Source organism: Bubalus bubalis, chromosome 17 (assembly GCF_019923935.1).
Source record: "Bubalus bubalis isolate 160015118507 breed Murrah chromosome 17, NDDB_SH_1, whole genome shotgun sequence".
Lineage (NCBI taxonomy): Eukaryota > Metazoa > Chordata > Mammalia > Artiodactyla > Bovidae > Bubalus > Bubalus bubalis.
The window spans coordinates 62,239,544-62,254,841 of record NC_059173.1 but is presented as its reverse complement, the minus strand read 5'-3'; the positions used below and the strand labels follow the sequence as shown (position 1 = coordinate 62,254,841).

The following is a 15,298-nucleotide window of genomic DNA, read 5'->3' as shown; positions in this document are numbered from 1 at the left end:
AGTTCCCTGACCACCAATTGAACCTGGAACCCAGCAGTCAAAGTGCAGAGTCTTAACCACTAGACCATCAGGGAAGTCCTGGGTGCCTGGTAATTTTTATCAGGGTCCATAAGAGTTTTCTGAGCAATCAAAGTCACTTGGACTCGGCCACATTGAGATAATACCTTTCCCTTCAAGAGTTCTCTTCATCTTCCTGGCTACCAAAGGAAATGTTTCAAATCAGTCACTCCTGACAGCCTTAAAAAATCTATTTCATTCAGGATAAACAATACTTTGGTTGGTTTGAAAAGATGTTTCTTAGACAGCCCAGCTACCTCCTACGCTGTAAGCATTTCAAAGGGGGCTATAAAGAGAGTGACAGCTGCTTGAATTCAGAACTAGAAATTAAAATAAAAGCTATTAGAAGTGAAGAAAAAAACCCACACCACAGGGAGACAAGCTTGAAAGACTTCTTCTCTCTTCTATAAATTCAAGTTACCTGCCATGAACTTATTTTCACCACAGAAGCAGCTATATATTTTTTTAAGGCATTAAATAAGCCTTTTTTCCCCCCTCCAGAGAAAGGGGGAAATGTTCATCCCACACAGAAGCACAGTTAAGATTATAGAGGAAGTCATATAAGAAGCTGCCTCGTGCTTTGCCGCTAATACGCCGGGGGCTGAGCTTCAGGGAGGCATCTGGGGAGACGCCCATGCAGAGGAGGCCGCGTGCATGATTTATGGGCAGGCCACAATTCAGTCACAGCCCTGACATTCCGGCTGCCTTTTCCAACCCACTGATCTAATCACTGTAATAGTGAGACATAATCTGTCTACATAGGCTGTCACTGAGCCAAGCGCGGGCTTAGATTTAACTTCACAATGCGGTAATTCCATGCTACGGAACCGTGACTTTGCTCTGAGAAGGTGACAAGAGGTCTTGACCCTCGGGAAGTTATTATCCAGGGTCCACCCCTGAAGGGTCATGCAAAAAATAAAAATGTCAAGAATCAAGAGAAGATGACCAAGCCTAAGACAAAGACCATCTGGGACCAGTTACTTGGGTTGGTTATCCTTCTATGCAAACTGAACAGATATGTCTACAAGGAAATGCCAATAGCTCTGAAAATCCACATCAACCAAGGTTTTACATCAGTTCTTCTCTCACATAAGGGCCCTGGTACAATTTGAGAGAGTATGGGGTAGTAACAATTTACTTACAAAAGCATGCTTTCATGAAGGTCATTTTTTTTTTTTAAATATCAGAGTATAGTTGATTAAGCCCATATAGATGGGCTTCCCTGGTGGTGCAGAGGTAATGAATCTGCCTGTTAATGCAAGAGATGCAAGAAGCTCAGATTCAATCCTGGGTCGGGAAGATGGCCTGGAGAAGGAAATGGCAACCCGCTCCAGTAATCTTGCCTGGAGAAGTCCATGGACAGAGGAGCCTGGTGGGCTACAGTCCATGGGGTGACAAAGAGGCAGACACGACTGAGCACACACATGGTTGATTAACAATGCCGTGTTAGTTTCAAGTGTACAGCAAAGTGGTTCAGTTGTACACACACAGGTATCTGTTCTTTCTCAAATTCTTTTTCCATTTAAGTTATTGCAGAGTACTGAGTAGAGTCCCCTGTGCGATACAGTAGGTCCTTGTTGATTATTTTAACTCTAGCAGTTGTACACGTCAATCCCAAACTCCTCATTTATTCCTCTAAAGATACTCTGTTGGGCCTGAGATTGGGGAGTGCATAGCTGCCATGACTGTCAGCCTTCTATCCTTGACTTCTACTGAAATAACCATCTTTGAGTGTGGTGGGTGCTGCCTGTCCTTTACAAAAGCCTATGAATGAATGGATATGTCTGTGAGGCAAAGTAGGAGAGAACTGAGTTCTATAATACACTGTTCATAATTTATGACACTATACTTTCTCTAGGAAGACAACATTTTAGTCATTATGTAATATTTCTCTATCCACTGGTTTTTATATACACTACTTATACCAAACCTATTTTCTAAAGCAGTTATACATAACAATATGTACTGATGGCACTAACAAAATGAGATGATTTCTTCCTTTTGATGAGAAGATGGTCCAAATATTTTTATTTTAAAAAAGCCTCCAGACCAGACTAAAACATAAACACAAGGAATAGATTTACCTACGAGCCTAAACTGCTGTTGATGACGTCTGTTTTAACGACCTGCCTTCATCTTCCACATCTGATCAGCGCAGAAGTCGCAAACCTGCTTAAACATCTCTACCAGACAACTATTTATTTTCAATTCCTACTGCTGACTCAAGCCCAAGCAACCTAAGCTTAAATTATCAACCCAGCCTTTTTCAAAAGCCTTCTTGATTCCTACTGACAGATGTGTTCTCATCTGATTTTAGAGACCAACGCGTATCAGGAGAGGTTCCCTCCTTTAAGAAAGGAGAGAAATGGTACCGATTCATTGTTAATCCATCTCCACTTCGACAGTTGTGTCTTCGCATTTTTGCTTACAACGCTCTGCACTGCCATCATGTTCTCCACCACACTGCAGGACTATGATACATGCTCAACAAAATGTGCTGCAGTTAACACACTGGGGATCCAAGTGGGAAAGCGCCAACCTAACGATACCCAAGCAAGAGCTACTCTAAAATAATATCAAATCTTGCCAATTGGCTTGCAAGATGATTTTGTTTTCAACTCATTATAAGTCATATTTTTTATGTTGTCTAAACAAACAAACTGCTATATCGTGTACAAAAGAAGATAGGCATAGAATACCTAATTACCCAAGAAGATACAAATAAAAACTAGTCCTGTGAATGTCTAGTTCTGTTTAAAATTAGAGCTAGCATACAGGAAGAATTGGAGAGCTTAGTCAAAATTCAGATGATAATCTTCTCACTCACTCCCAACCTCCTTTTAAAATGTTTCTTCTGCCTTGAATAGAAAATAGCAAAGAATATACTTCATATAGCCTCATGAACTTTCCTTTTATATGAGGACATTAAAACAAACAAAAGTCTCTCTTTATATGAAAGGGTACTAAGGGTTGAGGGGCCAGCCCCATCCACCAGACACCGCAGCGGGAGCCACAGTCCCGCCGTAAGAGAGCACACGCTGCCCACACCGTGAATCTTCCCTGAGTACCCAGCCCTGGTGGGCCAGTCAGGAAAACACTTCTGAGCCCCACAGGGAATCTCCTAAATGAGGCCATTCCTTCAATTCAGGGAGAGAGAGCTGATTTACCTAATACATGTCAACTACAAATTGACACCTGCCATCCAACTCTACAAGGATTAAATCATGAGCTGCTGCAGTTGCTGATTTTCAGTACCCCCTGGAAGGAATTCACGGTGTGGAGAGCAGAAACGAGGCACTCTGTGCTCTGGGAAACTGACAGGACAGGTGTTTAGAGAGCTAGATATTCTCAGGAGCTGATTTTATGAGCACAATTCTTATATCTACTCATATCTAGGAAAGCACTAAACTCCTTCATGGTGACAATGGCTCCTTGTGATTAGTAGAAACCTTCTGAAAAGAAGAATATGTGCTTTACTGCATGTACTCCCCCTCTACTGAAATCACATATATACTGACCTTCCCCCCACACCATACCCCCAACCTCTTTGGAGCAGTTTCTCAGAGCTGGCTGAAATTTTGTCTCCCAGGCTATAGTCCTCATTTTGCCCCAGATAAAACTCACAACTTTCACATTGTGCATTTTTTTAAGTCAGTAATAGAAACAAACACAAAATGAGACAAAATGAAGAGACAATGGAATATGTTCCAGCTAAAGAAAAAGACAAAGCCTCAGAAAAAGAACAAAAGAAAGCAAAGATAAGCAATTTACCTGTCAAGAGTTCAAAGTAATAGTCAAGAAGGTACTCACTGAACTTGGGAGAAGAACAGATGAATACAATGAGAACTTCAACAAAGAGACATTAAAATAAGAAAGTACCAAACATAAGTTATCACTGAACTGAAAAATATACTACAAGGACTCAACAGGAGACTAAATGAGGCAAGAGAATGAATCGGCAAGCTGGAAGACAAAACAATGGGACTCACCCAGACAGAGCAGCAAAAAGAAAAAAAAAAAAAAAAAAGAATTTAAGTGAAGATAAGCTAAGGGACCTTTGGGACAACATCAAGCAGAATATATTCATATACAGGGGTGCCAGAAGAAGAGGGAGAGAAAGGGGCAGAAAAGTTACTTGAAGAAATAGTAGTTGCAAAACCTCCCTAGTCTGTGGAAGGAAACAGACTTTCCAAGGGTCCAGGAAGCCCAAGAGTTCCAAACAAGATGAAACCAAAAAGACCCACACCAAGACATACAGTTAAAATGGTAAAAGTTAAGGATAAAGAGAGACTTCTAAAAGCAGCAAGAGAAAAACAATTTGTTGTATACAAGCAAAGCCCCATAAGGCTATTAGCAAATTTTTCAGCAGAAACTTCGGCCAGAAGGGAGTGATACAACATATTCAAAGTGCTGAAAGAAAAAAGCTTCCAACCAAGAATTCTGTACTCACAAAGTTATCATTCAGAATTGAAGTAGAGATTAAGAGTTTCCCAGATAAGTTAAAGCTAAAGGAGTTTATCACCACTAAATCAGCCCTATAAGAAATGCTAAAACGAATTTTTCAAGCTGAAAAGAAATGGCACTAATAATGAGACAACATATAACAGTAAAATGATCACTGGAAAAGGTAAACATATAATAATGAATCAACCACTTAAAACACAAATATAAAGGTTAAAAGACAAAAGTAGTAAAATTAACTAAAATTAAAATAATTAGTTAAAAGATGCACAAAATAAAAAGATGTAAAATGTGTCATCAAAAGTATAAAATGTGGGGACTTCCCTGGTCCAGTGGTTAAGATTCTGTGTCCCAATGCAGGGAATATGGGTTCGATCGCTGGCTAGGGCATTAGGATCCCACATGATGTGCAGTGTGGCCAAAATTTAATCAATTAATTAAAAGTTACTAAAATTACTTTTTTTTCAAAGGTATAAAATGTGATGGGGCAGTAAAAAGATAAATTTGGACACATTCCAAAACTTTAAGCAGCTATCAACTTAAAATAGGCTGTGGCTATCAACTTAAAATGGGCTACTATGAAAATGTTATACGTGAATCTCATTGAAACCATGAGAAAAAGCTTACAGTGAACACACAAAAGAAAATGATGAAGAAATGTCAATATACCACACACACACACACACACACACACAAAACCACCAAGACAAAAGAAGCTATTAATAGAGAAAAGGAACAGAGAAGAACTACAATAACAGCCAGAAAACAATTAACATAAAGGCAATAAGTACATTCCTATCAATAATTGCTTTAAATGTAAAAAGACTAAATTTTACAATCAAAAGAGAGAAGGGCTGAATGGAGACAGACTTCAGAAGACAGGGTACATATAAACTCAAAGTGAAAGGACATAAAAAAGACATTTCAATGGAAATAAAAGGAAGCTGGAGGAAACTCGACTCATATCAGACAAAATGTTCTTTAAAACAAAGACTGTAATAAAAGACAAAGAAGGGCATTATATAATGACAAAGGTGTTAATACAGCAAGAAGAGATAAGATTTATAAACGTATAAGCACCCAGTAGAGGAGCACAAGATATACAAAAGCAAGTATTAATGGGCATACAAAGAGATTAATAAAGGCAATACAATTATAGTGGGGGACTTTAACACCTCACTTACATCAGTGGGTAGATCATCCAGACAGAAAATCAATAAGGAAACACTTAATTTAAACAATGCATTAGATCAGATGGACTTAATACAAATACAGAACATTCCAACCAAAAGCAGAAAATACACTCTATTAAGGTGCACGTGGAACATTCTCCAAGACAGGTTACATGTTATTTCACTAGTTTCAAGGCTGAAATTACACATCAAGCATTTACTCCAACCATAGGGGCATGAAACTAGAAATCAATCACAAGGGGGAAAAAAAAAGTAAAATCCACAAAATCATGACGGTAAGTAGGCTACTGAGGAACCAATGCATCAAAGAAATCAAAGGAGAGAGAAAAAATATTTAGAGATAAAAAGAGAAATACAACATGCCAAAATCAATGAGTTGCAGCAAAGAAAGTTCACAGCAATACAGGCCTACCTTAAGAAATAAGAAAATTTCCAATTAGACAACCTAATTTCACATCTAAAGAAACTAGAAAAAGAAAAAAGTCCAAAGTCAGTAGAAGGAAGGGAATAATAGAGTGAATATAATCAAACAGAGATGAAAAAAAAACAATGGAAAAGATCAGTGAAACTACAAGCTGGTTTTCTGAAAAGACAAACAAAAACCGACAAGCCTTTAGTTAGACTTACTGAGAAAAAAAGAGAGGACTCAACTAAATAAAATCAGAGATGAAAGACGGGAAGTAACAACTAGAAAAACACCAAGAATTGTGAAAACCTACTACAAACAATTATAAACTAACAAAATGTGGACAACCTAGAATAAATGGATCAATTCCTAGAAACATGCAATTTTCTAACACTAAATCATGAAGAAAGAGAGTATCTAAACTAGATCAATTACTAGTAAGGAGGTTGAAACAGTAATCAAAAATCTCTCAACAAACAAAAACCCAGGCATATGGCTTCACTAGCAAATTCTACAAGACACTCAAAGATTTAAAACCCAGCCTGCTCAAGCATTTCCAAAAAAAAAAAAAAAATGAAAAGGAGAGAAATCTTTCATGTACTTTTTATGAAGCCAGAATTACCCTGATGCCAAAACCAAATAAGAACACCACAAAAAAGAGAAAATTACAGGCCAATACCTGATGAATATACATGAAAAAAATTCTCAACAAAATCTTAGCAAATGAAAGTCAACAATAGATTAAAAGGATCTTACATCATTATCAATTAGGATTTATTCCACGGATGTAAGATTGGTTCCACACCCATAAATCAATCAATATGATACATCACATTAACAAAGCTAAAGAATAAAAACCATATGATCATCTCAATAGATGACAAAAAAAGCATTTCACAAAATTCAACATCCATTTATGGTAACAACTCTCAACAAAGTGCATGTAAAGGGCATGAACCTTTACATAACTGAGGCCATATGTGACAAATTCACAGCTAACATCATATTCTAACAGTGGAAATCTGAAAGTTTCTTCTGAAGATTAGGAGCAAGACTAGGATGCCCACTCTCACCTTACTTTTATTGAACACAGTACTGAAAGTCCTAGTCACAATAATTATGTAAGAAAAGAAATAAAAGACATCAAAACTAGAAAGGAAGAAATAAAACTGTCACTATCCACAGATGACATAATACCATATATAGAAAACTCTAAAGCTTCCATCAAAAAAAAAGACTGTTAGAATAAATGAATTCATTAAAGTTGCGATACAAAATCAATATATAGAATTTTGTGGCTTTTATATACACTAACACCAAACTACCAGAAACAGAAATTAAGAAAACAATCCCATTTAAAACTGCATTAAAAATAATGAAATACCTGGTAATTAATTTAACCAAGGAGGTGAAAGACCTGTAAACTGAAAACTATAAGACACTGGAAAGAAATCAAAGGAGACACAAATAAATGGAAAGATATTCCATGCTCACAGATTAGAAAAATATTGCTAAAATATCCATGCTATCTACAGATTCGATGAAATTCCTATCAAAATGCCAATGGCATATTCCACAGAATAGGAACAAATACTTCTTAAAATTGTATGGAACCCAAATAGACAAAACAATCTTGAGATGGAATGGGGAGGGAGGAGGGAGGAGGGTTCAGGATGGGGAACACATGTATACCTGTGGCGGATTCATTTTGGTATTTGGCAAAACTAATACAATTATGTAAAGTTTAAAAATAAAATAAAATAAAAAGAAAATTTTACAAAAAAAAAAAAACAATCTTGAGAAAGAACAACAAAGCTGGAGGTGTTATACTCCCTTTATTCCAAGTATACTACAAAGCTATAGGAATCCAAACAGTATGGTACTGGAACAAAAACAGACACACAGGTCAAAAAAAAACAGAACTGAGATTCCAGAAATAAACTTTCACACACATGGACAATTAAGTTATGGAACAACATAATTGTAAATGTAACATAAAATGTAGAAATGACAGTCTCTTCAATAAACAGCACTGGGAAAACGAGACAGCCACATGCAAAAGAATGACCAGACACAAAAATTAACTCAAAATGGATTAAACACTTGAATGTAAGAGCTGAAACCATAAAATACCTTGATGAAAACATAGGCAGTAAACTCACTGACATTGGTCATAGCTAATTTTTTTGTGGATCTGACTCCAAAGGCAAGGGAAACAGAAGCAAAACAAACAAAGGAGACTATATCAATCCTGCACAGCAAAAGAAACTATCAACAGAATGACAAGGCAACCTACAGAATGGAAGGAGATATGAGCAAACCACATACACAATGAGGCTTTAAAATGTCAAAATATATAAAGAACTCATACAAATTAACAATAAAAACAAAAAATAAATAAAACGACCCATGTTAAAAATGGGCTGAGGGCTTCCCTGGTGGTCCAGTGGTTTAAAGCCGCCTTGCAAGGCAGGGGACACAGATTCGATCCCTGGTCTGAGAAGACCCTACATGCCGTGGGGCAACTAAGCCCATGAGCCACAACCCCTGAAGCCCACACACTCTAGAGCCTGTGCTCCTCCAGAGAAGCCGCCACGATGACAAGCCCATGGACCGCAAAGAGGAGGAACCCCAAGTCACTGCAACTACAGAAAGCTCATGGGCAACAGCGAAGACCTAGGGCAGCCAAAAGTAAGGCAATAAATCAACACAACTTTAAAACGGGCAGGGAATACGAACACTTCCCAAAGAAGACATAGGAATGGCCAAAAGACACATGAAAAGATGTTCAACATCATCCATTATGAGGAAAATGCAAATCAAAATCATAATGAGATATCACCACACACCTGTTAGAATGACTATTATCAAAGATAAGAAAATGCTGGAGAGGCTGTGGAGAAGAGAGAACCCTGGAGCACTGCTGGTGGGAAAGTAACTTGCTACAGCCATTAGGGAAAAGAAACAGTTCCTCAAGAGACGAATGGAACTGCCACGGGACCCAGCTATTCCACTTCTGAGTATTCACCTGAGAACACAAAAACATTAATTCAACAAGACACATGCACCCCAATTTTCACTGCAGCATTATTTATAATAGCCAAGATATGGAAAACAACCTGTGTCCACTGACAGATAAATAGATATATCTATATATGTACCATGTATATTGCATATGTATATATGTAACTCAGCCATGAAAAAGAATGTAATCCTGATATCTGTGACAACAAAGAAGGACCTTGGAAGTATTTTGCTATATGAACTAAGCCAGAGAGAAAAAGACAAATACTATATTATTTCACTCACATGTGGGATCTTAAAAAAACAAAACAAATGAACAAAATAAAACAAATACACAGATACAGAGAACAGATTAGTGGTTCTCAGAGGGAAAGAGGGTTGGGAAGTGGATGAAACGGTTGAAGGTCAACTGTATGGTGATGGATGATAACTGACTTATGGTGGTGATTAACCTCTAGTGTGTACAGATGTCAAATTATAATGTACATCTGAAATCCATATAATTAAAAAAGAGGTAGTAAGGACATAAATTTGGAGTGGGCAGATGAAAACAAAAACACAACATACATTAACTTTTTTAAAGTTACTTTACTACCAACTTCTGAGGAAATAAAAACACAGGAACATAAGTAGAGAATAAAATAAAAGGGAGCCTTTGATTTTTTTCATCTACTTTTTAGCATTGAGCAGCCTACCTTATATTTCACTATTTCACTGACTTAGCTAAAGCTACTCAGCTTTAAGGTTTTGAGACTATAAAATGCCATATTAAAGTGAACAATATGGCTTCTACAAAATAATAAGATAAGAATTTCAGAATAGATTTAACAGTTGCTCTAGAAATCTAGCTAGATACTATATCCATTTCAGTTCATATTAATCATCAACAGCGATCCTTAGGAAACTAAATTGTAAAGTTTTCTGCAAATAACAAGTCTAATACCATTAAATCACATATTAACAAAGGAAAATAATGAGCCTGCGTATGCAGTATGGCTAAATGTGCCAATGCCAATTAAACCTTTGCTAAAGTAAAGATACTAAGTATCTGTAATTAAATTTGCAGGGGCGGGTATTAAAAAAAAAAACATAATAAGAACCACGTGTAACAGCAGAGGGTGTCTCTCCCAGTTCACACAGGTGAAGCCAGGACTCTCCGCCTTTCAAGCCTACCCTACTTCCGCTCATGCCATCAGGCTTGCTGACTGGTAATAATGACTTTCTGATTTGCTACATGCTAAACTGAAACCAATCTTAAGTGTTTTCCAGGGTTGGCTGTTCCGTACATCACATATATTTTCACACCCTACTGCATGCAGAAGAAGAAATAACATACTACAAACCACTTCACTCAAATACCAAACCTGTGACCAAAAAAGCTTAAGAAAATCCTCAAAGAACACAACACTGCAAAGCAACTATACTCCAGTAAAAAGTTAAAAAAAAAAAAAAAAAGAAAGAAAGAAAGAAAAAGAAAATCTCTAGTCATCCAAACTAATTCCTTGAATCTTGGCAAATAAATTACCTAACTTTAAACAAAAATAATTTGTACTGGACTTCATTAAATCTAACTTGTACTACAGTGAATAAATGGGGTGGGGGGGAGGGTAGAAACACACTTGCATTTAAATTTTCTATTAGACTCAAACCAAATAATTTGGAAAAATAAATCAACCAAAGGTGGCTATAACGCATACTTTAACCAAAACTAGACAAACATGAGAAGTGACCCAATGACCATGAATAAGAAAAAATGCATAAAAATATTAAACTTTTGAAAATTCCAAATAGAGCTGACAATTAGATGACTCAAACTACTGAAAAACATTTAGTTCTGATGATAAGAGATTTTTTTTTGAAAGGGTAGAGTTTTCAGTACGCTAAGTAATCAATAACAAAGCTCTTTAGTATTCTTTTTCTGTATGCTTCCTTTCAAAAGCATTTTCACCACCTCTTCATTTATTTCCTTTTTTAGAATATGCGGAATATGGCTCCTACTTTGTTCTCTCTGAAACAATCCTTTTTTACACAACTTGAGTTTCACTAAAGCTGAGCTACAAATAGTTGGGGTGAGGGGAGAAGATAAATAACAGTTTTTAATTGCTTTATCTTATGACCTGTGAGATAAAATCACTCCATGACCAAAATCATGAACTTTTGTGATTATAACAACATTCAAAAAAAAAAAACAAAGGCTGAAATCAAGAATTAACATAAAGTTTATAAAAAGACAAAATGTAGATTAAAACATCATATAAGTAGTGAATATAAAGACAGACTAAAGGAATAAATATCTTTCAATCTTTTTTCCTTATAATTAAAAATTTTAAACAATTATTATGTAGCCTAAAAATTAGAAAAGCTATGATTGTACACCATTTTGAATATATCCATAAAAAATATGCTAAATACCACTTCAGCAGTTTCTTACCCATTAATAATAATCACTCAGCAACCCAATGACCAAGAGATTAGTAAACTATATCCACATGACTGGATACTCGGATTCAATTGTTAAAAATACCTGCCCCCCAAGTAGATGCAACTCTAAAACCAAAGGTCCCTCCTTGGTCATTTCTTTTATGAAATGAGAGTCAATTCGATTTTGCTCAAAGTTGATGAGCCTGTGTAGGTACTGTTTCATGTCACCTTGATTTCTTTCCCCCGCCTACTTTCCAACATTTGCCTCATTCACTGATCTTTTAACACTTCCACCAGAGGACAAGTGAGATAGAAGTCAAGGTGCAATTCAAACCAGTCAGCTTTACTCCTTATTAGCAACTCTGTAGAAACAGTGAATGTGAGGGGAAAAACAAAAAAAAGAGGAGAGGATAAAAAGTTAGCTGGACTCAGAAGCTGAAACTAAGGACTAAAAGGCAGCTCTGAAACTAGAGGTTGCTTTAAATCAGAGGGCTTCCCTGGTGACTCAGATGGTAAATAATCTGCCTGCAATGTGGGAGACCTGGGTTCGATCCCAGGATCAGGAAGATTTCCTGGAGAAGGGAATGGCTACCCACTCCAGTATTCTTGCCTGGAGAATTCCATGGACAGAGGAGACTGGCAGGCTACAGTCCATAGGGTCACAAAGAGTTGGACATGACTAAGGGAATAACACAACAAATCATGCCCTTACTCTGCAAAATGTGGATGTGATTGTAAAACTAACACTTGTATCACATGCACGGATGTCTTAAATACTTTAAAAGAATATTGGAAAGCCTTAGTCCTCCTGCACAGACCCCCTGGGAGTTAAAGACACATGTCACTCGCTGGCTTGGATCTTTGGATAGCAGCTATACAGCTGCTTATGATGGAGGTACTGGATTTGTTTCTATCTTCAGTTCTTCCCTCCCTTTGACAATCACTTCATACCTCCAAACCAATAAAACCTTGGTAGTTTCAATCTTATTCTCCACACCAATGACCACATGGTTACAAATCAGCAACTGGGTGTGTCCAATGAGCTCACAGCCTTGTTTTGTAAGGATCACTGTTTAAAATTCCAATTTGAGACAGGTGGCAATACTGAGACAGGTGGCAACCACAGAGCAGCAGTGAGCTGGAACAGGGTGGTTTGGATGGAAAGTGAGGGCTTCCACTGATCAGAGTCCCGGTGCAGCCTGGTCCGCTCAGTCGAGCCCCGCCCGTGGCCAGTTTGCCACCTCTGCCACAGGATAAGACACCTGCCTCAGGAGAAAGTCAGAAACCTGGGCCAAGGATGGTGCGGAAGCACAGACCCAGTGCAAGCGTGGCCCTGTGCCTTTGATCTCAACGCACTGAGCATCAGACTGGATCTGCTCCTCTCGCAAAAGAGCTGCTTTCACTTGAGCTCCTCTTCCATTCGGCTCAGGGTTATGTAACCTCACAGGAGGTCACACAAGCCTCCCAAAAAAGAAACGTAAGCTGTCTTTTTCAAAGTAGAAAAAGATCCATGCATAACAAAGACAAACACAAACTGAAACTTTGCATGCTCTCCCTGACACAAAAGCTTTACCCTCCCTGTTAATCTAAAAAAATTATAATCTTAAGGGTAGAAGGAAGCTAAAAACACAAAGGATGGGAAATGATGGCCTGCCCTGGGGACAAAGGATAGAAGAAAAATGTAACGAACATCTTACCATCTTCCAGTTCAAGACAGAGATTATATACGGCCACGGGTCTCTTAGTCCTCTGGCCCTGCCTCTTTGATTGTCTCGGCGGAGCATTTGGGGGTGCTGACAGGGGGCCTGGCTCAGGCAATGTGGCATCAGGCGGGGTCCTAAAAATCTGCCATTGGAACACAAAGGACATTAATTGTTTTCCATGAACAGAAACTTGGGTTTTGCAACAGTATACCAATCCCAAACAACATTTGATTTGGAGTCCATCCAAAATGGGCTGCTGGAGCCAAAAATCCATGCCTTTAAATTTTGGGCATAAGTCATAAATCTTGTATTTATTTTTTAACAGAAGATTTCAAAATAAAATTTCTCATTAACAGTAAGTAAAAGCAACATCAAATCATTATATTTCAAAATAGAGTCATGCCCAAACTAAACAAGTCTAATTATCTCCACCAGATGTAGACAATACCATAGCTCTTCATCCACAAAGGAAGTAACCAGGATAAAACACTAAAAACAAATATCCCATTCAATTTCACACAGGGTTATATTTATGCCAAAATGCTAGTTTCAATTTTTTTTTCAAACTACATAAACAGAAACATACGACTGCAAATATTTTTTACACATTTAAAAATAGCCTGTGCTTATGAAATTACCTTTCGGAGTCCACATACATTTTTCATAAAATGCTCTGTATGTTTAATCAATTTGTTTAATACCCTCCAACCTCTCTTAAATATTTCCCCTCTATTTTTGAAACCTAGAATATCAGCACCTTCATTATCTACAGTGTCATTCATCTGTCAGCAACAACAACATTAATTAAAATGTGCTGATTCTTTTCTTAGCAAATTTTTTTTCTTTGAGAATCGCAAGCTGCACCATGCGTGCATCCTAAATCGTTTGTCTGACTCTGTGACCCTATGGACTGTATATAGCCCGCCAGGTTCCTCTGTCCGTGAGATTCTCCAGACTACTGGAGTGGGTTGCCCTGCCCTCCTCCAGGGGATCTTCCCTACCCAGGGATCAAACCCATGTCTCTTAGTCTCCTGCACTGGCAAGAGGTTTCTTTAGCATTAGTGCCACTTGGGAAGTTCCAAACTGTGCCATAAAGGGAAGCATATCATAAGGGTGATTTATAATAAAATTTCCATTGCTGCCAAGACCTGAGTTCAGAAGCTTCCCATCCCCAACACTGGAGTCCTTTCAGCCTTCAATGAAGTCCTAATATAAAACATTTAGACATCACCCTAACAGACACTGTATCTCCAGAGCACTGACGTTCTAAATGTAGATACTTGGAGAAAGTCAGCTAGCATTAAATAAACCATAAATATAAAACTCACAATAAAAGGCACTCAGTGAAAGCCCCCTTGTTGCACGGAGATTATTATTTATGCATGTGAATAAAAATAGGTGTATGACCTGTATATACAAGTGAGGTACCACATATATGTATCACATTGAATAGCTAACCAACATGTCAGAGTTATACTCACACTCTACAAGTTCTCATCTAAAAGCTATCATATACCAACAGAAATAAACAATTTCAACAGAGCTTTTGCTTTATAGTACCATACTGCCCCCTCATGTGTAAACGGAATAAAAAATGGTTTAAATTACTATGGACAAATATTTGCTTGGGAAAATTTAATTCTGTGCTCCAACTGGTAACCTGCTAATACCATATTTCCACAGACTCTGTGCTCCAATAGGGTGCTCTGGCAAACAGCAACCACTTATCTGCCTTAAAACCCCCTTCTGTGTACACGGTCGTGCTCAGCTGGCTCTACTGCCACGTGTCGTCACCGCAATCGAGGAAGGCTGCAGAGTGACGGGAACAGGAGAGAATGTAGGTGGTGGAGAGGATGACAGCAGTGAAAGGGGGAAGCAAAGATGGGGAAACTTGATCCCATGAAAAGAAACTAGTACCTGTGTGTGACCAACGTTGGGAAGAGCCTGCGGTCTTGTGTTCAATCTTTACAAACATGGCACCTGCCTCTGGGATGTTACTGGAACAGGAAATCAAACAACACAGAGCCAGTGTC

At 37.9% G+C, this 15,298-nt stretch overlaps 1 protein-coding gene across 8 annotated transcripts in view; it reads right to left on the bottom strand.

Moving 5' to 3' along the window:
• ARHGAP10 (Rho GTPase activating protein 10) overlaps positions 1-15,298 on the bottom strand; it is a 385,067-nt gene that overhangs the window by 52,823 nt on the left and 316,946 nt on the right. For 5 of the 8 annotated variants that reach the window (XM_045163178.1, XM_044930650.2, XM_025268148.3 and 2 more), the window contains one exon: positions 13,260-13,407. The exons of the other annotated variants lie outside the window; for them this stretch is intronic. In XM_045163178.1, coding sequence (XP_045019113.1) covers positions 13,260-13,407 — 148 coding nt within the window. The remainder of the gene's footprint in view (positions 1-13,259; positions 13,408-15,298) is intronic. 8 annotated transcript variants of the gene reach the window in all.